Genomic DNA, 19,285 nt, shown 5'->3' with positions numbered 1-19,285 from the left:
TATTAATTTTGGCCACTTCAAGAAGAAAAAAAAAGAAAAAAAAAAAATAGTTATTACTTAATTTTTTGTTCTTTTCTTCACATTATTTACTTTATTTAAGTTCATTTCTATAAATTCTCTTTTTTAGGGTGTACAAGTACCTCCAAACATGCCCTCATACGTAGTGACACCATTGGTCAAGTACCCAATTCAATGCCTTGGTTATGGAATGGAAAACATCAATTCACTAGCTTCCAAGCCTTACTTCAAGGAACTAATGCGCTTTACCCATCACAATGCTCAAATATCACACAGGAATATAATATGTATTATGACGAAAATTCTTGATTTATATATTTTTTAACTTGTTCTAATTTTTATTTTTATTTTCTCTCTCAAAGGCTGACAATCTAAACATTGGTTAGAACACCCATACACCTTCAAATCCTTCAAATTCAGAACATCTTGGAAACAAGTGAAAGATTGTTGTTGATGACCAACTATTGATGCTATGATCTTTTGTTTTTGAACTTTGTTGTTGCTGAACTTTTCCGTTTTGAAATTTGTTTAATTGATGTCAAAGCTATCCCCGTAAGGTAATTAGAAAGTTTGTTGGTGGTAGTAAACATTTATTTGGAAATAAGTGAACTCTGTTTTTTTGAACTTTTGTCCAGCCAAATTTATTGGAAGTTTAGAGAAGTTGCCATGGTCTAAAGTGAAGTTAGTTTGCAGATTTTTCCATTGCTTTATAGCTTCCCTAGAGTTCAAGGCTCAGCATCTTCTGTGTTAATTGCTAATCTATTGGTTGATATGCTATTTGACATCTAGCCCTGCAACTTTTATTTACTTATTAGCAATTGTTATAGGTATTGCAGGTCCAAGGGTTGACTAAGTTTTATCTTGTCTTTGATAAAAGAGATTATTTTCTAACTCCAAAGCAATCTGAAACAAAATCATTTTATTCTTGGTAAGGACTAGGCAATGACTCCAATTCAATCCTTAGCAAGCAGTTGCTACTGCATCAATGTTGAAGGGCATGTTTTTCAAAATACATTAAAAAAAAAAAAAAAAAAAATCTAACACACACACACATATACATACATATATATAGAGAGATTGAAAAAATTGGTGCCCTAAAGTCATGATACAAAATAAATCTTTTGTTTGTTCATTAAAAAAAAATTCACCGATGTCATTAAAATGTTGAATGGTGCACTACCATTACATTTTGTTAATCTCCATTACAATGCTTACAAAATAAATAGAAAGTTCACATTTTGTTATTCAAAGGTTTACATTTTTTTCCACAAAGCTATTAGATTCATAAACAAGGAAGCAACCAAAATCAGGACGGATCTAAGATTATGATTTTGAGGGGCTACTCTATAGTTTAAAAAATTGAGGGGGGTTACTCTATATAATTTTGAAATTATCTAAAAAAAAATTGAGATTACGAACTCCTATAATTTTAAATTATTTAAAAAAATTTAATATAATATATGATATTTTTCAAATTTTTAGAAGTGCGACTGTCCCCCAAGCCCCCTTAGAATCCATCATTGACCAAAGCAAGCACCAGCCATTCAGCTTTGCACAATACTTCTCTACTACTTCTATAGCCCAACAACTTTGATCCTTGCTTTGCAATCCACTTGTGCATCAGTATGCTCCCCCTAGTTGTTGAAACTTTGACCTTCACTAACACATGACAAAACAAGCATATTTTGCACCATAAATGATAAAAATCTATATGAAAGTCCTGCAACATAGTTAATATTTAAAGACCAAACATTCACAACCACCAACAACCAATAAATTAGGTAACAAATCCAATAAACTAATTTTTTCTTGAATAAAGCTTTGGACCCCAGTGGGGTACTGGGGTCACCTCCCATTGGTCCAAAAAAAAAACAGTTTTTTTTTTTTTTTTTTTTAAGTTTTCAGCCAACCCCAGGCCAACACGTGGCACTGGGGGGTCACTGGGGGTCATCCCCAGTGGGGGTCTGTAGCATTGCTGTTTTTTCTTATACTAAGGCCTCATTTGGAAACAAGCTAATTTAGTAAGTTTTTAGTTATTTGGTTAAAATATGAGTTAAAAAAAATTAGTATATGTTTGTGATAACTTTTTGACTTTTTACGAAAAAATGTGCAAAAAGTAGAGAGAAAAGAGAATCTTTGATTTTTTGATATGAGTTATTGACTTTTTGACTAATTTAGTAACTTTTTGACTTTTTGACTAAAATGGAGGGTTCCCAAACAAGGCCTTAAGAATGCAGATTCACAAATTAGGTTAAATTTTTTTATAATAATACTAACATGTTATCTTTCAATAAAATGCACATTGATACATGGATTAAAAGAAAAAAAAAAAAAAAAAACCAGAGCCCCAAATGTAATAATAATAATAAATAAATAAATAAATAAAACAGAGCCCCAATTGCAATAACATTTTTTTCAATGCAATTGGATAAAAAAGTATTAATCTGATACAATAATAAAAAATAATTAAAAAAACACTAAATTTGATACAAGTATAAAAAACAAAATATATATAAAGAGAAGAGTTAAATTTGTTTCAAAAAAAAAAAAAAAAAAAAACACAAATAGATGGAGTTGATTTGTCTCAGAATTTAAAACAAAGTCCTAAATTTCTTGAAGACAAAACACAAGACTTTAAGCAAATCAATACATCTCTTCTTGGGATATATATATACGACAATGCTACATAAGTCAAATTTTGTGGCTCAAAAGTGGCTCAAATGGCTAAAACGACGTCGTTTTGAGTATAAAACAACATAAAAATGGCCAAAACGACGTCGTTTTAGCCATTTGAGTCACTTTTGAACCACAAAATTTGAGGTACGAGACATTTTCCATATATATATATATATATATAAAGAGGGAGAGAGAGAGAATTGATAATACCCAAATGGTGTGTCTCTGCAAAAATGAATTTGATATGTGGAGGGTTCTTCACGCCGGCGCCGTTGCAGGTGGATGCACGACGGCGATTTTCTGGGTTGAATCCCTCTCTAATTTGATCTTCTTCTAGGGTTTGTGGTAAACATGAGAGAACATGGCTAATTCATGGTCTTTTTTTTTTTTTGCTTTCCTTCGACTGAAATTTTGAGAGAGAGAGAGAGAGAGAGAGAATAACAGTTTGTTGCTTTTGTTGTCATTGGCACCGTTAGTCAAAACGGTGTCGTTTTCTGAAAACGGTACTATTCGTATTTATTCTCACCATTTACACTACGTGGTTCATTTCAACCCACTGGATCAACTCTTCTCCACGCGTCTTCATCTGATACAAAGTGCAGGACATTGTTGGAGGGAATTATGACTGGAGGGGATCCTAATCCACAAAATCATTTGGCAAGTAAGAAATAAGTCGACTTTTAAAATTATGAAAATATTCATCTGAGTATGAAAAGAGAACTAAGATAAAGTCGTAATTTCACATATGGGTGTTTGGAAAGTTATTATATTAGTAGGTTATTTTAGTTATTTGTTATTTTAGTATGTTAAAATTTTTATATTTTGAAAGATGATTAGATTTTTTTATAGTTAGATGTGATGTTTGTGAGAAAAAAATGAATGATTATGAATTTGATGTGACATTTTATTTTATTGATTATTTTAATCTATTTTATTTTTTAGTATTATTTTAGCCAAAAAAGTTTCTTCTCAAACACCCTCTCGTGAGGGTAATATGATCAATCTATCTCTTTGCCTACTGATGTGATAACATATAAAACAATTTTGAAAAAAAAGCAAAGAAGTAGTTTTTTTTCATCTTCTTAAATAATTTTGGGCATAAGCCAAGAAGCAAAAACACTACTTATTTTCATCTTTCCAAAATAGCCCATATTTTTTTTAGATGTAGCAAAAATAAATAGCCCATATGGCACACACAAAATAGCACATATTTTTTCCAATTTGATTTTGGGTTTAGTTTTAAATTTAACTAATTTGACTCATAACTACTTTTAATTTGATTTATGAAACCATAATAATACTGTTGAAATAGTTAAAATGAATTGTTTATGGATATATAGGCGATTTGTTATGAAATTAAAAACTTCAGAGGGTAGAATGTAATTTTCAAAATCATAAGGAGTGATTTGTATTTTAATCAAACATCAGGAAATGTATTTATAATTTACCTTTTTTAGTATTCCCTTTTCAATTATCACCATTTCAACCAATATGAATTTCATAAATTTCTGATATACAAAATAATGTGTTTTTTTGTATTTTTAATTAAACAATTATTATTATAATATTAAAGATGTCATTAACAAATATATTATTGGTTATCTTTCATTTGATTTTTGAAATTACAAAAAATAATATTTAGTGAAAAAAATTAAAAAGAAAAATCACTCATTATTTTCATATAATTTTAATTCAAAGAAAGATTGTTTAATAATTCTAAATTATACTTTTATATTTTATTTATTTAAAAAAATTCAGAAAATAGATTCATTTGAATAAAAATTTTATTTTTAAATTATTTTTTCTAAAATAAAAAATCAGGACGTGACGTGTGACTCGGGTGATTTCCACCATTTACAATTATCATATTGGGTGTATAATAATAAATAAATTAGAATAAATAAAAACTCTAAGAAAAAAAAACTTTGCATTACTTGAAGAGATTGTTTTGTTTCTTCTCTTGCTTCGTCGATTCGATCTCTGATTCTTTTGCGTTCACATTTCTGATAGTCTTTCACATATTCCCTCCATCATCGACTACGTACGTCCCTTCCATTTCGTTATCATCTTTAATATAAACTCACAATCCTGATTTTTCAAACCCTAATTTCGATCGTTGAAACAATTCGGGTTTTAAAGGGGTTCGGATTGGATTTTTGGAGGGCTGTGTTGATTGGGAATTGGTGAAGATGAGTGCTCAGAAGAAGAGGAATTTTCAGATAGAAGCTTTTAAGCATCGGGTCGTGGTGGATCCGAAATATGCCGAGAAGACTTGGAAGATTTTGGAACATGCGATTCACGAGATATACAATCACAACGCTAGTGGACTTAGTTTTGAGGAGCTTTATAGGTTTGATTTTGATTTCTCAACTTCCTAGTTTTTACATTTTTATATGTTTTGTTATTGAGCCAATTGCAAAATGATGATAATATGATTCTAGAACTACTACTAACTAGTTTACCCTTTAGCTGGATTTCGATTCCCATATCGTTGCTTGTGTTTTTTCTGGAATTGTTTCTGATTCATTTTGTAATTTTTGAAACCCAAATATGCTTTCGGTGCAAATAAAGTAGCGGATTAATATTTAGGGTTTTCGGGAAATTTTGGTATCCACAAATCGAGGGAGAAAAAAAAGAAGAAATAAACTTGTGAGGCATGCATTTTATGTTTGCTTGATTTTACCTTAACTATGTCGAAACAATAATGTGATCTTGTGCTCAACCTGGCTCAATTATTTTTTTTGGGTTGTTTGGTCAATCTTATATTCAACATATTTAAGTAGTTTATTCTTTTACACTTAACAATTCTTTTGTGTGTGTGTGTGTTGATGTTGTCTGCGGTTTAGTCTTTGCTTAGAGGACATGACTGGGCATGTATTCAACATGTCGTAGTGGATGTCCAAGTACTTTTTCTAGAAATGGAAGTCTCTAGAGGGCAGACCGGGCTGTCCGTGTAATTTTTATAGATGGAACTGCGGATTTGTAATTCACGGATTTTCATTAGACTTTTACATTCTTGTGTGCAAATTTTATTGGATTTATGATCAGAAAACTCTGAATCCACTGCAATTACAGATTTGGCATCTTTAAAATTTGGTGGGATACATGAGTTTGCATTATGGTTAAAAAATTCAGTATAAACATATGATATGCATATGGCCGCACCTCCAACTGATCCCATCATACCACTACTGCATTTGTTGCTTGGGTGTAACTGCTGCCCTTTTTAGTGTCGCTTTTGTCTGGCTTCACCTCCACTCCACCTACCATAATGCTTTGGCTTGGTTATATAAGTCATTGCTGCTTGTCTCAATACTACCTCCATTTAGGGGTGGAAATTTGCCCCGCCCTGCCCCACCGATACTGGAATGAAGATGGAGTTATTGGAAATGTGAGTACAAGTGGGGATGAGTTTGGAAGAATCTATGAGAATGAGATACCTAAATTCTCATAAATTTCAACTTAATGTGGCTTGCCGCTTGGAGAAGTTGCAGCGAGATTTTCTGTGAGGAAGTGATGATGGGGAGTTTTGGTATCATTTTGTTAGTTGGGAGCAGATTTGTTGTCATAAGGAGGATGGGGAGTTGGGGGTGAGGAGGTTGTGTAAGTTTAATTTGGCTTTGTTAAGGAAGTGGTTGTGGAGGTTTTCCAATGAATGGGATTAGTTATGGCGGAGGGCGGTGGCATCTAAGTATGGGTTAGGGAGGGGTGAATGGTGCACCAAGGAGGTGGGGGGTTCTCATGGGTGCGGATTGTGGAAAGTTATTTGGTTAGGTAGGGTTGGGTTTTGGGATCAAATCCAGTATCGAGTAGGTAATGGAACGCGCATGCTGTTTTAGAAGGATCGGTGATGTGGGGAGATTACTTTATAGGAGTGTTTCCCTTTGATCTTTCAGTTGGCGATAGATCCTGATGTGATGGTGGCTTCATATTTGGATGGAGGAGGTGAGGGGCTGGTTTGGGATATAGTGCTTCATTGGCAGACTCGAGATTGGGAGTTTGGGCAGTTGGTGGATTTGTTGGCTTTTTTGTATGAGGTTAAGGTCGGTTGGGAGGGGGAGGATATTTTGGTTTGGGGTTCCATGGGCGAAATGTGTTTTTTTCCGTCTTGTCATTTTATGGGACTTTGTGTGGCGGTGGTGGGAGTTCTTTCCCTACGTGTCACGTGTGGTTTTTGGTGTTCCGTTGAAGGTGGTTTTCTTTGTATGGACGGCAACATTTGGTAGAATTTTGACTATTGATAATCTGATCCGTTGGCATCATATTTTGGTGAATTGGTGCTGCATGTGTTGTGCGGATGTGGAGACAGTGGATCATTTGTTTATTCACTGTCTGGTTGCTTCTCGCTTGTGGATGCTTGTTTTTTTCTTTGTTTGGAGTGGTGTGGGCTCAACCAAAGTAGGTTATGGATGTGCTTCATTGTTGGGGGGGTGGTCGAGTTGGGAAGCGACGGCAGAGAGCCTGGGTATTAGCTCCTTTGTGTTTGATGTGGTTGCTTTAGTTGGAGCGGAATCATCGGGGTTTTAAGGGGTGTGCTCAATCGATTGTTCAGTTAGAGTCTTAGTTTTGCGGTGTTTTGCACAGTTGAGTGTCGAGAACAGTAGATCCTAATTTATTTGTTGTTTTAGACTGTTGATGATTTAGTTGGTTAGGTCCCTGTTTGAAGGGTTGGTTTTGTATTCTTTTGGCATCTCCTTGATGCTTTCTTAATAAATCTTTATTTATCAAAAAAAAAACTCTTTTGACACTCTTTATCCATTTTCCCTCCATGAATAGATTGACGTGATGACGTCCTGCCCCATCTTGTTTTGGATGGTCACTGCTTCCATAGTTCCATGTGTCACTTTTTCCTTATTGTAATTGATATCAGCTTTCATCTTTGTCTTCTTCTGTTTGTGTTTCCTCTAAATTATGTCTGTGAAAGTAGATTCATTAATCATGTGGTAAAGATGTGTGAAAATTCTCAACCTTCAGATTTTTTATTTTCATGTAAATCATAGCATCTATCCTTTAATGGTGAAGGATTTTCTAAATTCTGACACGGAATTATTTTTTATTAAAAAAATTGCTCATCCAAATATAAATATTTTAAGATTTCAAAAACAATAATCAATATGCCTTCATTGTTTTGGGGGAGAGGAAAAGATGGTCATTAGAGTCAATTTGTTCAAATGAAGGATTGATTTACAGCAAAAACTAGGTTTCATGGTCATCGACTCATTGTATGTAGGCCCTGCTGTATGAGTGTAATCAGGAGAATCAAAGGAAGCCTGTATGAATAATGCTGGGTGCATTTGTATGTATGCCTGAGATAAATGTATTCATTTGGATAAAAGAAATGTTTAAATGAAGGATGAGGGGTCCCTCAGCAGCACAGGTAGAAAAAGTACACGATCAAAAGAAAACTACATTAGCAAGAAAGAGAGCCCTCCATCCCAACTCAAGGAAGGGAGCTGATCACCAACTGTCAGCTTGAGGTGTATGACAGTGTAAATCTAGCAGCAACAAAGGAGGATGTGAAGGGTCCAAGTCTTAACTTTCTTTTTTTAACCTAAGAAATTCAGAATATGGCAGGTAGTTCTAGTTGGGATTTATTTATTGTGCTTGAAACATTCCATTTATATAGTCTAATGTGAAAACCTAGAATGTGGTTGTTTGATCCATATAAATATTTCAAATGCTTGAAAGTGGGGGTGCCATTGAGATTTATTTTTAGAGATTGGAATGTTAGTTCTTGTGCAATTAGAAAGCCTGGGCTTGGTTTTTTTTGGTTGAGTGAGATTAAATTTAGATTCAAACTCTTGTGCTTGGGGCAGAATAGGTCCTCATGTTTTAGTGGTGTTCTTGGAGATTGTTGTGGTAATTTATCTTAGCACTTTCACCACAAACTGTGTGGTGTTTAATGTGGGAGATAAATACTAACACTCATAGGAGGACGTTGAGAAGGTTGATCTGTGGGCTGTGATCATCCCTTGATTAAACTTGAAGTTGATGTGCTGTTGGGTCCAGAATAACATGTGGCAAAGTGTTGGGATTTTAGGACTAGTCAAAGAAGAAGTAACAATAAGGTGTGTTGTTCACCTGGATTTTATCTTTTCTTTCCTTTTCCAAGTATACAATTCAATGTCAGTGTGCCTTAAGCTTTGTTATCTCAGTGCTGAATTATTGAAAGGAAGAGCACCCTTCATTCATTGATATGATTCCCTTACAAGATTTGCTTTTAAAATTTGAGTTCATAGTCTCATTCACTGTTAGATGAAGGGGTAAGCTTATGCCCAATATTAGTTTCGGTAATGTAGTTATTCACTACTAGATTCCATGAAACTTGAGGGTTTCAAATTAATTATGATTCATAGTTTAAGAACTTTTATATGGAGAATTAGAGTTGGAGGCTGAACTGAAGATGTGTTGGGGTGTTCTTTGACTTATAAATCAGCAGGGAAAGTTGGTTATGCTTTAGACAACATGTTAGGCAAAAGAAATAACGCTTCATTGGTGTATCTTAGATGAGGCAAATTTATTTTGTTTTATTATTATTGTGCATCATGGATTTAATTTTGTCCAGCTGGTCCAAGAACTGACGTTGTTGTGTTCACTGTCCCCTCCCACCAGAACTAAATCCTGTCCAACAAATGGCCCACTTGAAAATAGTTGCAGGCCTAGTAAGCAGTTTGCCTTTTGCTATATGTTGCAATCATAAGCTCATTGAAACCTGTTCTTTTAATGAACCACTTTATTTCTCTTTCGTAGGTCCTCTATTCTCTGAGTTATTGTCTTTGATAGTTTGATGTCAATCTATCCTAGTTTGCCCTTTCTAGCTATCCCCTGATACTGGGGGTTTGTGTTGATTTTTTCAAATCAGTTTGTTGTCCATGTGTTGATCTGCCTGGAATATATTTGAATTGTTTCATCATGGCATTAATGTGATATGTTGCATGTTGGCAATAGCTTGTTAAAAGCCTTCTAGCTAACTTCCATACACTTCTGATGTTTATTTGGTATATATTCAGGAATGCTTACAATATGGTTCTGCACAAATTTGGAGAGAAACTCTACTCGGGACTTGTGTCAACAATGACATTGCATCTAAAGGAAATAGCAAAATCAATTGAGGCTGCTCAGGGAGGTTTGTTTCTGGAAGAGTTAAACAGGAAATGGGCAGAACACAACAAGGCATTGCAAATGATCCGAGATATTTTGATGTACATGGACAGGACTTTCATCCCTAGCACACACAAAACCCCAGTTCATGAGCTAGGGTTGAATTTGTGGAGGGACAACATTATCCACTCTAACAAAATCCAATCAAGGCTTCAGGATACACTCCTTGAACTTGTGCAGAGAGAAAGGACTGGTGAAGTTATAAACAGGGGGTTGATGAGGAATATAATAAAAATGTTAATGGATTTAGGTTCTTCTGTTTACCAAGATGACTTTGAGAAACCTTTTCTGGAGGTCTCAGCTGATTTCTACCGTGGTGAGTCTCAACAGTTCATCGAGTGCTGTGATTGTGGGGATTATCTAAAGAAAGCTGAGAGACGTCTTAATGAAGAGATTGAGAGAGTCTCCCACTACTTGGATTTGAAAAGTGAAGCCAAGATCACCTATGTGGTTGAGATGGAGATGATTGAGAGTCAAATGCAGAGATTAGTCCATATGGAAAACTCAGGCTTAGTTAATATGGTTGTGGATGACAAATATGAGGACCTGGGAAGGATGTATAGTTTGTTCCGCAGGGTTCCTAGTGGACTCCCAATAATTAGAGATGTGATGACTTCTCACATTCGGGATACAGGTAAGCAACTAGTTACTGATCCAGAAAGGTTAAAGGATCCTGTAGACTTTGTGCAGCGGCTCTTGGATGAGAAGGATAAACATGATAAGATTATAAATTTGGCATTTAACAGTGACAAGACATTCCAGAATGCTTTGAATTCCTCATTTGAATATTTTATAAATTTGAACCCTCGGTCTCCAGAGTTCATATCTTTGTTTGTGGACGATAAGCTTCGGAAAGGACTGAAAGGGGTTAATGAGGAAGATGTTGAGATTGTACTAGACAAGGTGATGATGCTTTTCCGTTACCTCCAAGAGAAGGATGTGTTTGAAAAGTATTACAAGCAGCATTTGGCAAAGAGGCTTCTGTCAGGGAAAACTGTCTCTGATGATGCAGAGAGAAGTTTGATAGTTAAGCTCAAAACAGAATGTGGGTATCAATTTACATCAAAGTTGGAAGGTATGTTCACCGACATGAAGACATCTCACGATACCATCCAGGGGTTCTATGCAAGCATGGGTGCTGAAATAGCAGACTACCCTACACTTGCTGTCCAGGTCCTCACAACAGGCTCTTGGCCGACTCAGTCGAGTGTCACTTGCAACCTTCCGTCAGAAATCCTGGGGATATGTGATAAGTTTCGGATGTATTATCTTGGGACCCACACTGGGCGGAGGTTGACCTGGCAGACAAATATGGGCTCGGCTGATTTGAAAGCAACATTTGGCAAGGGCCAGAAGCACGAGCTGAATGTTTCCACATACCAGATGTGTATCCTTATGTTATTCAACAGTACTGATCGGCTAAGTTACAAAGAAATAGAGCAGGCAACGGAGATACCTGCCTCGGACTTGAAAAGGTCTCTGCAGTCTTTGGCCTGTGTTAGGGGGAAGAATATCCTGCGGAAAGAGCCTATGAGCAAAGAAGTGGCGGAGGATGATGCCTTCTTTTTCAACGACAAGTTCACAAGCAAGTTATTCAAGGTTAAGATAGGTACTGTTGTGGCACAAAAGGAGTCTGAACCAGAAAAGCAGGAGACCCGGCAGAGAGTGGAGGAGGACAGGAAGCCCCAGATTGAGGCGGCAATTGTGAGGATCATGAAGTCGCGGCGAGTGCTTGATCACAACAATATTGTTGCTGAGGTCACAAAGCAACTGCAATCACGATTTCTGCCAAACCCTGTTGTAATAAAGAAACGAATTGAGTCCCTTATTGAGCGCGAGTTTTTAGAAAGGGACAAAGTGGATAGGAAGTTGTATCGATACCTTGCTTGAAAAATTTACTGTTTGATTTGTCTCATTTTAATGGGCTTTTCATGCCTTGCTGGCGGAATTGTAAGCTGGATGTTGTTGGTGAATCATTGCAGGCTCAGTTGGGTTTTACTGAACATTTATTCCATGCATTTGGTGCCTCTTTGCATTATACATTCTCTCTCTCTCTCTCTCTCTCATTTTTTGATTTCACCATTTTTTCTTTTATGCATCCTTCGGGAAGGTTGTTGCCTTCTAGTTTCACAAACTACAATGTAACAAAGTTACTTTGGACACCTCTGAGGATGAGGTTGCCCAATGTTTGAATTGAATCCAATGTTTTCTCGGGGATATGTATGGATTGAAGCAGCATTTGTGTTGTGAAATGATAAGTTTGTGATTACTTTGATCATAGTTTGGAGTTGGAGATGAAGAGGTAGAGGAAACGAAACAGATTTAGTATGGGAAAATTAATCTATATTCGGTATTCTCAAATTCTCACTTGCTTAGAGCCTGAAGTAGTTTATTTTCTTTGGACTTACTCAATACTCCTTTATTGGTACCCTAATTTTTATAATTTTATACAAATTTTATTGGAGTTAAAGTATTAATCAAAGAAAGAAATTGTTGTTTTTCCTTGCAGATCAAATCCATAACCACTGTAGAGAGGGGTTTAGTATGAGTAGTGATTAGAGAGGTAAAATTATGCTAATGGTCCAACAATGGTGGAACGGCTAGAGAATGAGTAGTTAGGTGAGGGTGAAGCAAGCAGCTCAAGAAGAAGAGAATGACAGTGTACAAATGGACAACATCTCCCTCAAATCCCCTATTATCCTCCCTTGAGCTAGGAAATGGGTTCTATTTATAGATTTTTCCTTAGTACTAAGAGAACACCAACTGATCAAATAGAGAGAAGACATGTGTCATAGAGGATCACATGAAATATTTTGCCTTGAACTACCAGGCTGGAAGTGACACACGTCACTCTGCATGTATTGTGTACTATTTGTTTGGCATAACTGCTTTAGCGAGTGCACTTGCAACAGGAGTGTTTGTTGCTACAACTTACCTTCTCAGCATGAACTTTACAGATGTCTTAGCTAGTACACTTGTGGCAGGAGTGTTTGTCGCTACAACTCGCCTTCTCAGCGTAAGCCTCGACAAGTGCACTTGTGGTAAAACATTGCCGCTGCACTTACCTTCTCGGTTTAGTTTGGCGAATACATGCATTCTTAAGACTTCATAGCCTGCTATCAGCCATGTTTTGTGTTCTCTTCAGTGAAACCTCCGCTCTTAGTCACTTAACCACAAATTCCCCAGCTTCCTAGGGTGAAGGCCACAACCAAGCCTGCTATTAGCCATGCTGTGCCTTAGTACCAAGCTCAAAGGGGACTTCCTTAGTCCTGCCTATGCCACTAAGGTAAGTCCATGACCTGGGTAATGGAAATGGAGTCCCTTACACTTAGGCTACCTTGCTCCTATCTTCCTGGGATCATCGAGGTATACTCGTATCTTTGGGCATGCTATAGGCTCCAACTAGTAAGCCTTGAGGTTTACTGTCAGCACCAAGCTAGTGAGCTTCGGGGCTTGCAATCAATGCTGAGTTAAAAATGACTTTGGGGGCCTACTATCAGCCTTAGGCTAGATTGGGGCTTGCTATCAACGCCAAGCATTAGCCTCTACTTGTAGAGGGGAAGCTTCTCCCAAAGGCTGCTATCACCTTGGCGGGGTGTTCTCTCTGTACATTAATTGAGGCGGCTGCAGTTGTTGCGACAGTCATTTCCCACGGCAAATTCAAATGATAGTCCCGACAATATTAGGGATGGCAGCGTCGACAAAGTACCTCCACAACTTGGTCATTGCAAGTGTTGCCTCTACAACTTAATTGTTTCGGTTTTCTCTTTCCTTCAACAACTTCAGATGGCGGCGGAACCGACAATATTGGGAATGGCAACGTTGAGGCAAAGTGCCTCAGCAACTTGACTGCTGCAAGTGTTATCTCTATAACTTAGCTACTTCGGTTTTCTCTTTCCCTCAGAAACTTTAGATTGCCTCTGCAACTTCACTTAGACATTTTTCTTGGTGGAGTCTGTTCGAATCTTTGACAGGTCGGACTCGCTTCGGCCCATTTGTTAACCCACTTCTCTTGAGTTTTAGTCCATGCTCTTTTAGTCATTCTTGATCGCCTTAAAAGGGCAATCTCAGCACTTAGTCTCATACTTAATTTTTACTTTAATTTCTGACCCTCTACAACCACCAACTCAAGGATGAGTTTAAATCTAAATGAAGTTTATGTCATTCTATATTCACTATCCTACAAAAATGCATTTAAGTCAGTGATAAATGCTATTAAAAAACATAGAGTAATTACATTAATAAATCCACGTTTTTTTGTTTCCTTATGAATCCATAATATGAAGACTTATAATTGATAATTATATAATATATGTGGGTTGAACTAGTGAACCAAAAAATAAAATAAAATTATTGAGCAAAAAAATAAATTCACACGCGGGGGGGGGGTGTTTATGTCATTTTAGATGTAATACCCTAAACCCCGTATTTTTGAACTAGTGAACCAAAAAATAAAATAAAATTATTGAGCAAAAAAATAAATTCACACCGGGGGGGGGTGTGGCGAGCGGATCCTCTAGAGTAACCCTTTAGAGTGATCTCCTAAAGTGGATGATCGGACGGCTCAGAATACTCCTCACCAAAACGACGTCGTTTTGGTGAGGAATTTCAAAAAAAAAAAAAAAAAAAAAAAAAAAACAGATTTAGGGATTTCAAAACAACGATAACTCTATGGAAATGCAGATCTGAAATTAGAGAGAGAGAGAAAGGCTGAGAGTTTCCGACTCGCCACCGTCGCCGCTGCCACACGCCACCGTTGCCGCTGTCGCTGCCACACCGCTTGGTCACCATCCTCCAACAGATTGAAAGAAAAAACCACAGGTTCGTTCATCCTCTAAACTTCAAATATTAGGGTTTTGATTCCAAAAATTAGGGAAAAAATCAAAAAATATGATCTTACGGTTTGATTTGAGACTTTTTACATGATTTATTTCAAATCATGCTTAGAGGAACCGAACTGTATATATATATATATATATATATATATATGCGTCTGTGTGTAATTTAAATCAAAGAAATGGGCATTATATATATATATATATATATGCATCTGTGTGTAGATAACAGTGAGTATGTAACAAAAATTTATGAATATATATTTATATATATATATATTTATCAAAGAAATTTATGAATATATTTATATATTTATATATATATGCATCTGTGTGTAGATAACAGTATGTAACAAAAATTTATGAATATATATTTATATATATATATATATATTTATCAAAGAAATTTATGAATATATATATATATATATATATATATATATATATGCATCTGTGTGTAATGGGCCTGAAATGGGCATTTAATCTGTGTGTAATTTAAATTATATGACACACAGAAATGTAGTATTTAAATTCCAAACATGGGCATCTGTGTGTAATTTGAAATGACCCTCTATTTGTATAATTTAATCTGTGTGTAATTTAAATTTAGTATTTCTCTGGTTGATCATAAAATGGGCATTCTCAGTTTGGAAGACAGAGGAATGTAAGAGAAATGTAATTGAGTTTTTTTTTTTTTTTAAACCAAACCCAAGTCATACCAACCAGCCCTGCTTGCACACTGTTTTTCAATTGTTAGTTTCCTTCCAATATTTTAACTCTCTCAACTACCTCTTCCATAAGAAAAAAACCTCCCTTGTATCCTGTACTATCCATTCTTCATTAGGTTCTTCTCAATAAGATTAGTTTCATACACAGCTTTTGCTTAGCCCACTGAAGAAACATCCTGCACTGTCATCTACTCTGGTAACTTTAGATACTCATTCAAGAATCACACTAGGGACATTTCTCATATGCTTGTGTTTTACATGAAATGCATGTTTGATCGCACTATACTCATTCAAGAATCACATTAGTTTCATACACAGCTTTTGTTTTTTCTTTTTTCAATTTTCTTTTCCTTCCCCCCCCCCCCTCTACAAACCCAATATCCTAAGTATTGTTCCACACCCAAACATAAAATAAAATTAAAGATGAAAACAAGTAAAAGTAATGGACAGATTACACATTGCAAAATCCTATTGCTTTCAACACTAACAAAATTACACTTAGGAAGAATAATAGGTAAAACAACTTGAGAGATAAAAAAATTGGAAGAACGTCATCTTCTACTAATCAGTAGTTGAATCTGTTGGTATTTTTTATGCAGATAAACAAATGGCTTCATCTTCTACTAATAATACGAACTTTACATTCAAGCCAAGGTTTTGTATTTGTGGAAGCATAGCTATCCTGCGTATTGTACAAACCAATGCAAATGGAAATAAAGGACGTGCCTATTTTGTTTGCCCAAGAAAATATGTAAGTACCTGTTATATAAATGAATCTGTTACTTTTTACAAATTTCGTTTGTTCTTTATTGATTAACTAATTCTTGTCCATTGTAGTTTACGAACAACCACTACAATTACTTCAGGTGGTTCACAGATGATGACGATGACAACGACGACGACATTACCGCATCAACTTCAACCAATGCTGGACCTCGAACAGATTCAACAACAGAAGAAATTAATGATCTACGGACAAGGGTTGGTGAGCATGATAGAAGGCTTCAAAGGATGGAGAAGATGTTCAAGGCAATGACTTATGTCATTGTATTTTGTGTATTTTTGTACTTTATCATGTAAATGACTTAATGTAATCTACTTTGTGTATTTTGTGTATTCAAGAACAGTGTACTTTTGTATTTTAGGTTTTCGGACATGCTATGAATCTGATGGCTAGCAAATCTACTTTTCTAATCTACTTTTCTTCTTGTTTTGTAATTTTTTTTTGGTGCTTAAAAATCTGATGGCTTGTAAAAACAAGTGTATAACAGGTTTGAATGAGATGAAATCTGTTGAATTTTTTGTTCTACTTTTCTATTGAGTTATGTTGGTTGCTTATATGTGATGGTTTGAAAAAAACAGGTATATTGATTAACTATGTTTTGAATGAACGGGTGTATTATATGTGTGTATAACAGGTTTCCAAATTGATGTATGCTGCGAAATTGATGTATGCTGCCAAATATGTTTAATTGATGTATACTGCCAAATATTTCATCAAGAACAGGTTCAAGGTGTATTTGTAATGGATAGGTTCAATGTGTTCAATGAACAGGTTCAAGGTGTTTGCTGCCAAATTGATGTATGCTGCCAAATATGTTTAATTGATGTATGCTGCCAAATATTTCATCAAGAACAGGTTGAAGGTGTATTTGTAATGGACAGGTTCAATGTGTTCCATGAACAGGTTCAAGGTGTTTGCTGCCAAATTGATGTATGCTGCCAAATACTTATAATTGATGTATGCTGCCAAATACTTAAAAAAAAGAAAAAGAAAAAGAAAAGCACATTGAACAATAAAGGGAAAAGTTCAAGATTGCAGCATGGTAAGGCTTCGACATTCCCAGGAGTATACCAATATACTTTAATCTTGGAATTTGCAACGATGGGTAAGATCAAAGCTTCCAATTATAATCAACTTATATCACCTTCTTGAAAATCAATGTAAAATAAAATTTTAGCAGATGAAAATTTGATACCAGATATATAAATTAATGAAGCAAGCCTGCCAAATTAACAATTTTACACTCCAGCTAGAACCACACTTATTAAATCCTTTCAAGGAGCTCTAAATACAAAACTACTTAATGAGCTCTAAATACAAAACTGCAAAATTTTGTTAACCGTCCTTGACCATTCAGATGTAAAAGTAGTGTAACAATGCAGGATCAAGGGATGAGAACCTAAAAAACACAGAAATTTCTAAGGTGTTGTGTCTATGTCTAGGAATTTTCTCGAGTATTACTCATGGAGTGCTTCCACAGGTTGGTTCGTCTTGTTCATGTACACAGTAATCCAAAGCTTGCAAGGAATTCAACCATGAACAGGAAATGCTTTCAACTATTCAATAATGTGAAAGATGCACCAACTTATTTTAACCACTTCATGCTACTACTAATTTCTTGAATTAAAACAAGTTGATTATTTACTTATGCTTGTCATATCATTCATACACCAATGTCAAGGTCTCACTGTCCTTTTGAGTCTAATATGAGAATCAAATGAAGTACACATAAAAAAGACATCAAATAGGGGTCAGCCAGCTAAATTATGCAGTAAGATAATAGTTTAAGCAACTTTACAAACTGAACAATACAATTCGATGTCATGGAAAACATAAGGCCAAGTATCGGCTAACATTGAAAACTTTTACTATCATGCATCTATCATTTCTTCATAATTAAAAAAGGCAGCAATTGTTATCTGAAAATCTATCATATAACATGAAACTATTGCATAGCAGCATGATGCAAGCATTTTCAATTATGAAGAGCTCCTAACTCTAGGCACTTGCACATTAAACTTCAGCATATAAAAATAAATGATGGGAGCTGTTTGGAGCAGGATGGGGAAAAAAAACACAAAGGGTCAAGAAGAACTCCCACACTATATGTATATCAGGACAAGAATTCCAATTTGTCTATTGACATTGGTACTCCATATATGCTCCATAGAAGAGAAGTCTGCCCATCTAAAGCTAGTTTGGACTGAAAAAAAGTAGTAGCCAGAATATCAACAAAGAGGATCAAAGTAGAGCAACAAAGAGGATCAACCTAGAGCAAAGAGGATCGACTGCAAAACAGATTGACAGATTGACAACAAAGTAGCCATCTCTGCAAACTACAAAATCCAACAGCCATCTCTACAGACTACAAAATCCAGCAGCAACCTCTTTACACCTTGAATATACATCCATCAACAACAATGAGTGACAGCAACAAGAACCCCAGCAGATAGACTGCCCACAGCAGAAGAACAGAAAATTTGAACATTTCAACAGAAAATTTGAACATTTCAACAGAAAATTTTGAACATTTCAGCAGAAGAACCCAAGGAATGCTGCCAGCAGGAACATTTGAACATTTGAACAGAAAATTTCAACATTTCAAAAATTAATCAAAATTTCAACATTTCAACATTAGTTTCAGCAACATTTACTGAGTAATTTGAACAGAAAATTTTTAGCAACAGTTTGATGAAAGGTTTTGAATATTACATATCCAACAAAAAATTCACACAAATTCCCAAAACAAAATAACGCTAAGACGTTGGCGTGTGATCCACATCCCCATGCCCACGGCCGCGCCCACGACCATATAGTACCTACAAAAAAAATATATATATTACATCAAAGGAACCATAAAATAAAATGGAACTTTAAATGAATGAATGACAAAATAAAAGAGGAAAGGTGAAAAAAAAATTACTTCACTACATGCCGGACTATTTGAAGCTTGCGAGTGATAACTACTTGCATTGTTAAGCAATGCTTGATAGGTTCCATGGCCGGAATACATCGATGGCATTGAAAAATGCATATTGTGATGAAGAAAACTTGGCTGCAACAATAAGAAACACATATCAATC

General features: G+C 35.5%; 1 protein-coding gene and 2 long non-coding RNA genes across 3 annotated transcripts; 1 reads left to right on the top strand and 2 right to left on the bottom strand.

Annotated features, from left to right (window-relative positions):
- Nucleotides 1–1,180: 1,180 nt before the first annotated feature.
- Nucleotides 1,181–3,215, bottom strand: LOC145790720 (uncharacterized). Its single transcript, XR_014329736.1, has 2 exons — nucleotides 2,905–3,215; nucleotides 1,181–1,677 (listed from the first exon to the last, which is right to left on the bottom strand). It is a non-coding gene; the product is annotated as an uncharacterized LOC145790720 (long non-coding RNA).
- Nucleotides 3,216–4,532: 1,317 nt separating this feature from the next.
- Nucleotides 4,533–11,893, top strand: LOC114307783 (cullin-3B). Its single transcript, XM_028253192.2, has 2 exons — nucleotides 4,533–5,044; nucleotides 9,705–11,893. Exons 1-2 carry the CDS (start codon nucleotides 4,884–4,886, stop codon nucleotides 11,743–11,745), a joined length of 2,202 nt encoding a protein of 733 aa, XP_028108993.1. The 5' UTR covers nucleotides 4,533–4,883; the 3' UTR covers nucleotides 11,746–11,893.
- A 6,947-nt stretch (nucleotides 11,894–18,840) lies between these two features.
- Nucleotides 18,841–19,243, bottom strand: LOC145790718 (uncharacterized). The gene is made up of 2 exons (XR_014329729.1): nucleotides 19,126–19,243; nucleotides 18,841–19,021 (listed from the first exon to the last, which is right to left on the bottom strand). It is a non-coding gene; the product is annotated as an uncharacterized LOC145790718 (long non-coding RNA).
- Between the last annotated feature and the right edge of the window lie 42 nt (nucleotides 19,244–19,285).

This window comes from Camellia sinensis, chromosome 1, assembly GCF_055761805.1.
Source record: "Camellia sinensis isolate YWXY chromosome 1, ASM5576180v1, whole genome shotgun sequence".
NCBI classification, from domain to species: Eukaryota; Viridiplantae; Streptophyta; class Magnoliopsida; order Ericales; family Theaceae; genus Camellia; species Camellia sinensis.
This window is presented reverse-complemented; position numbering and strand designations above follow the sequence as displayed.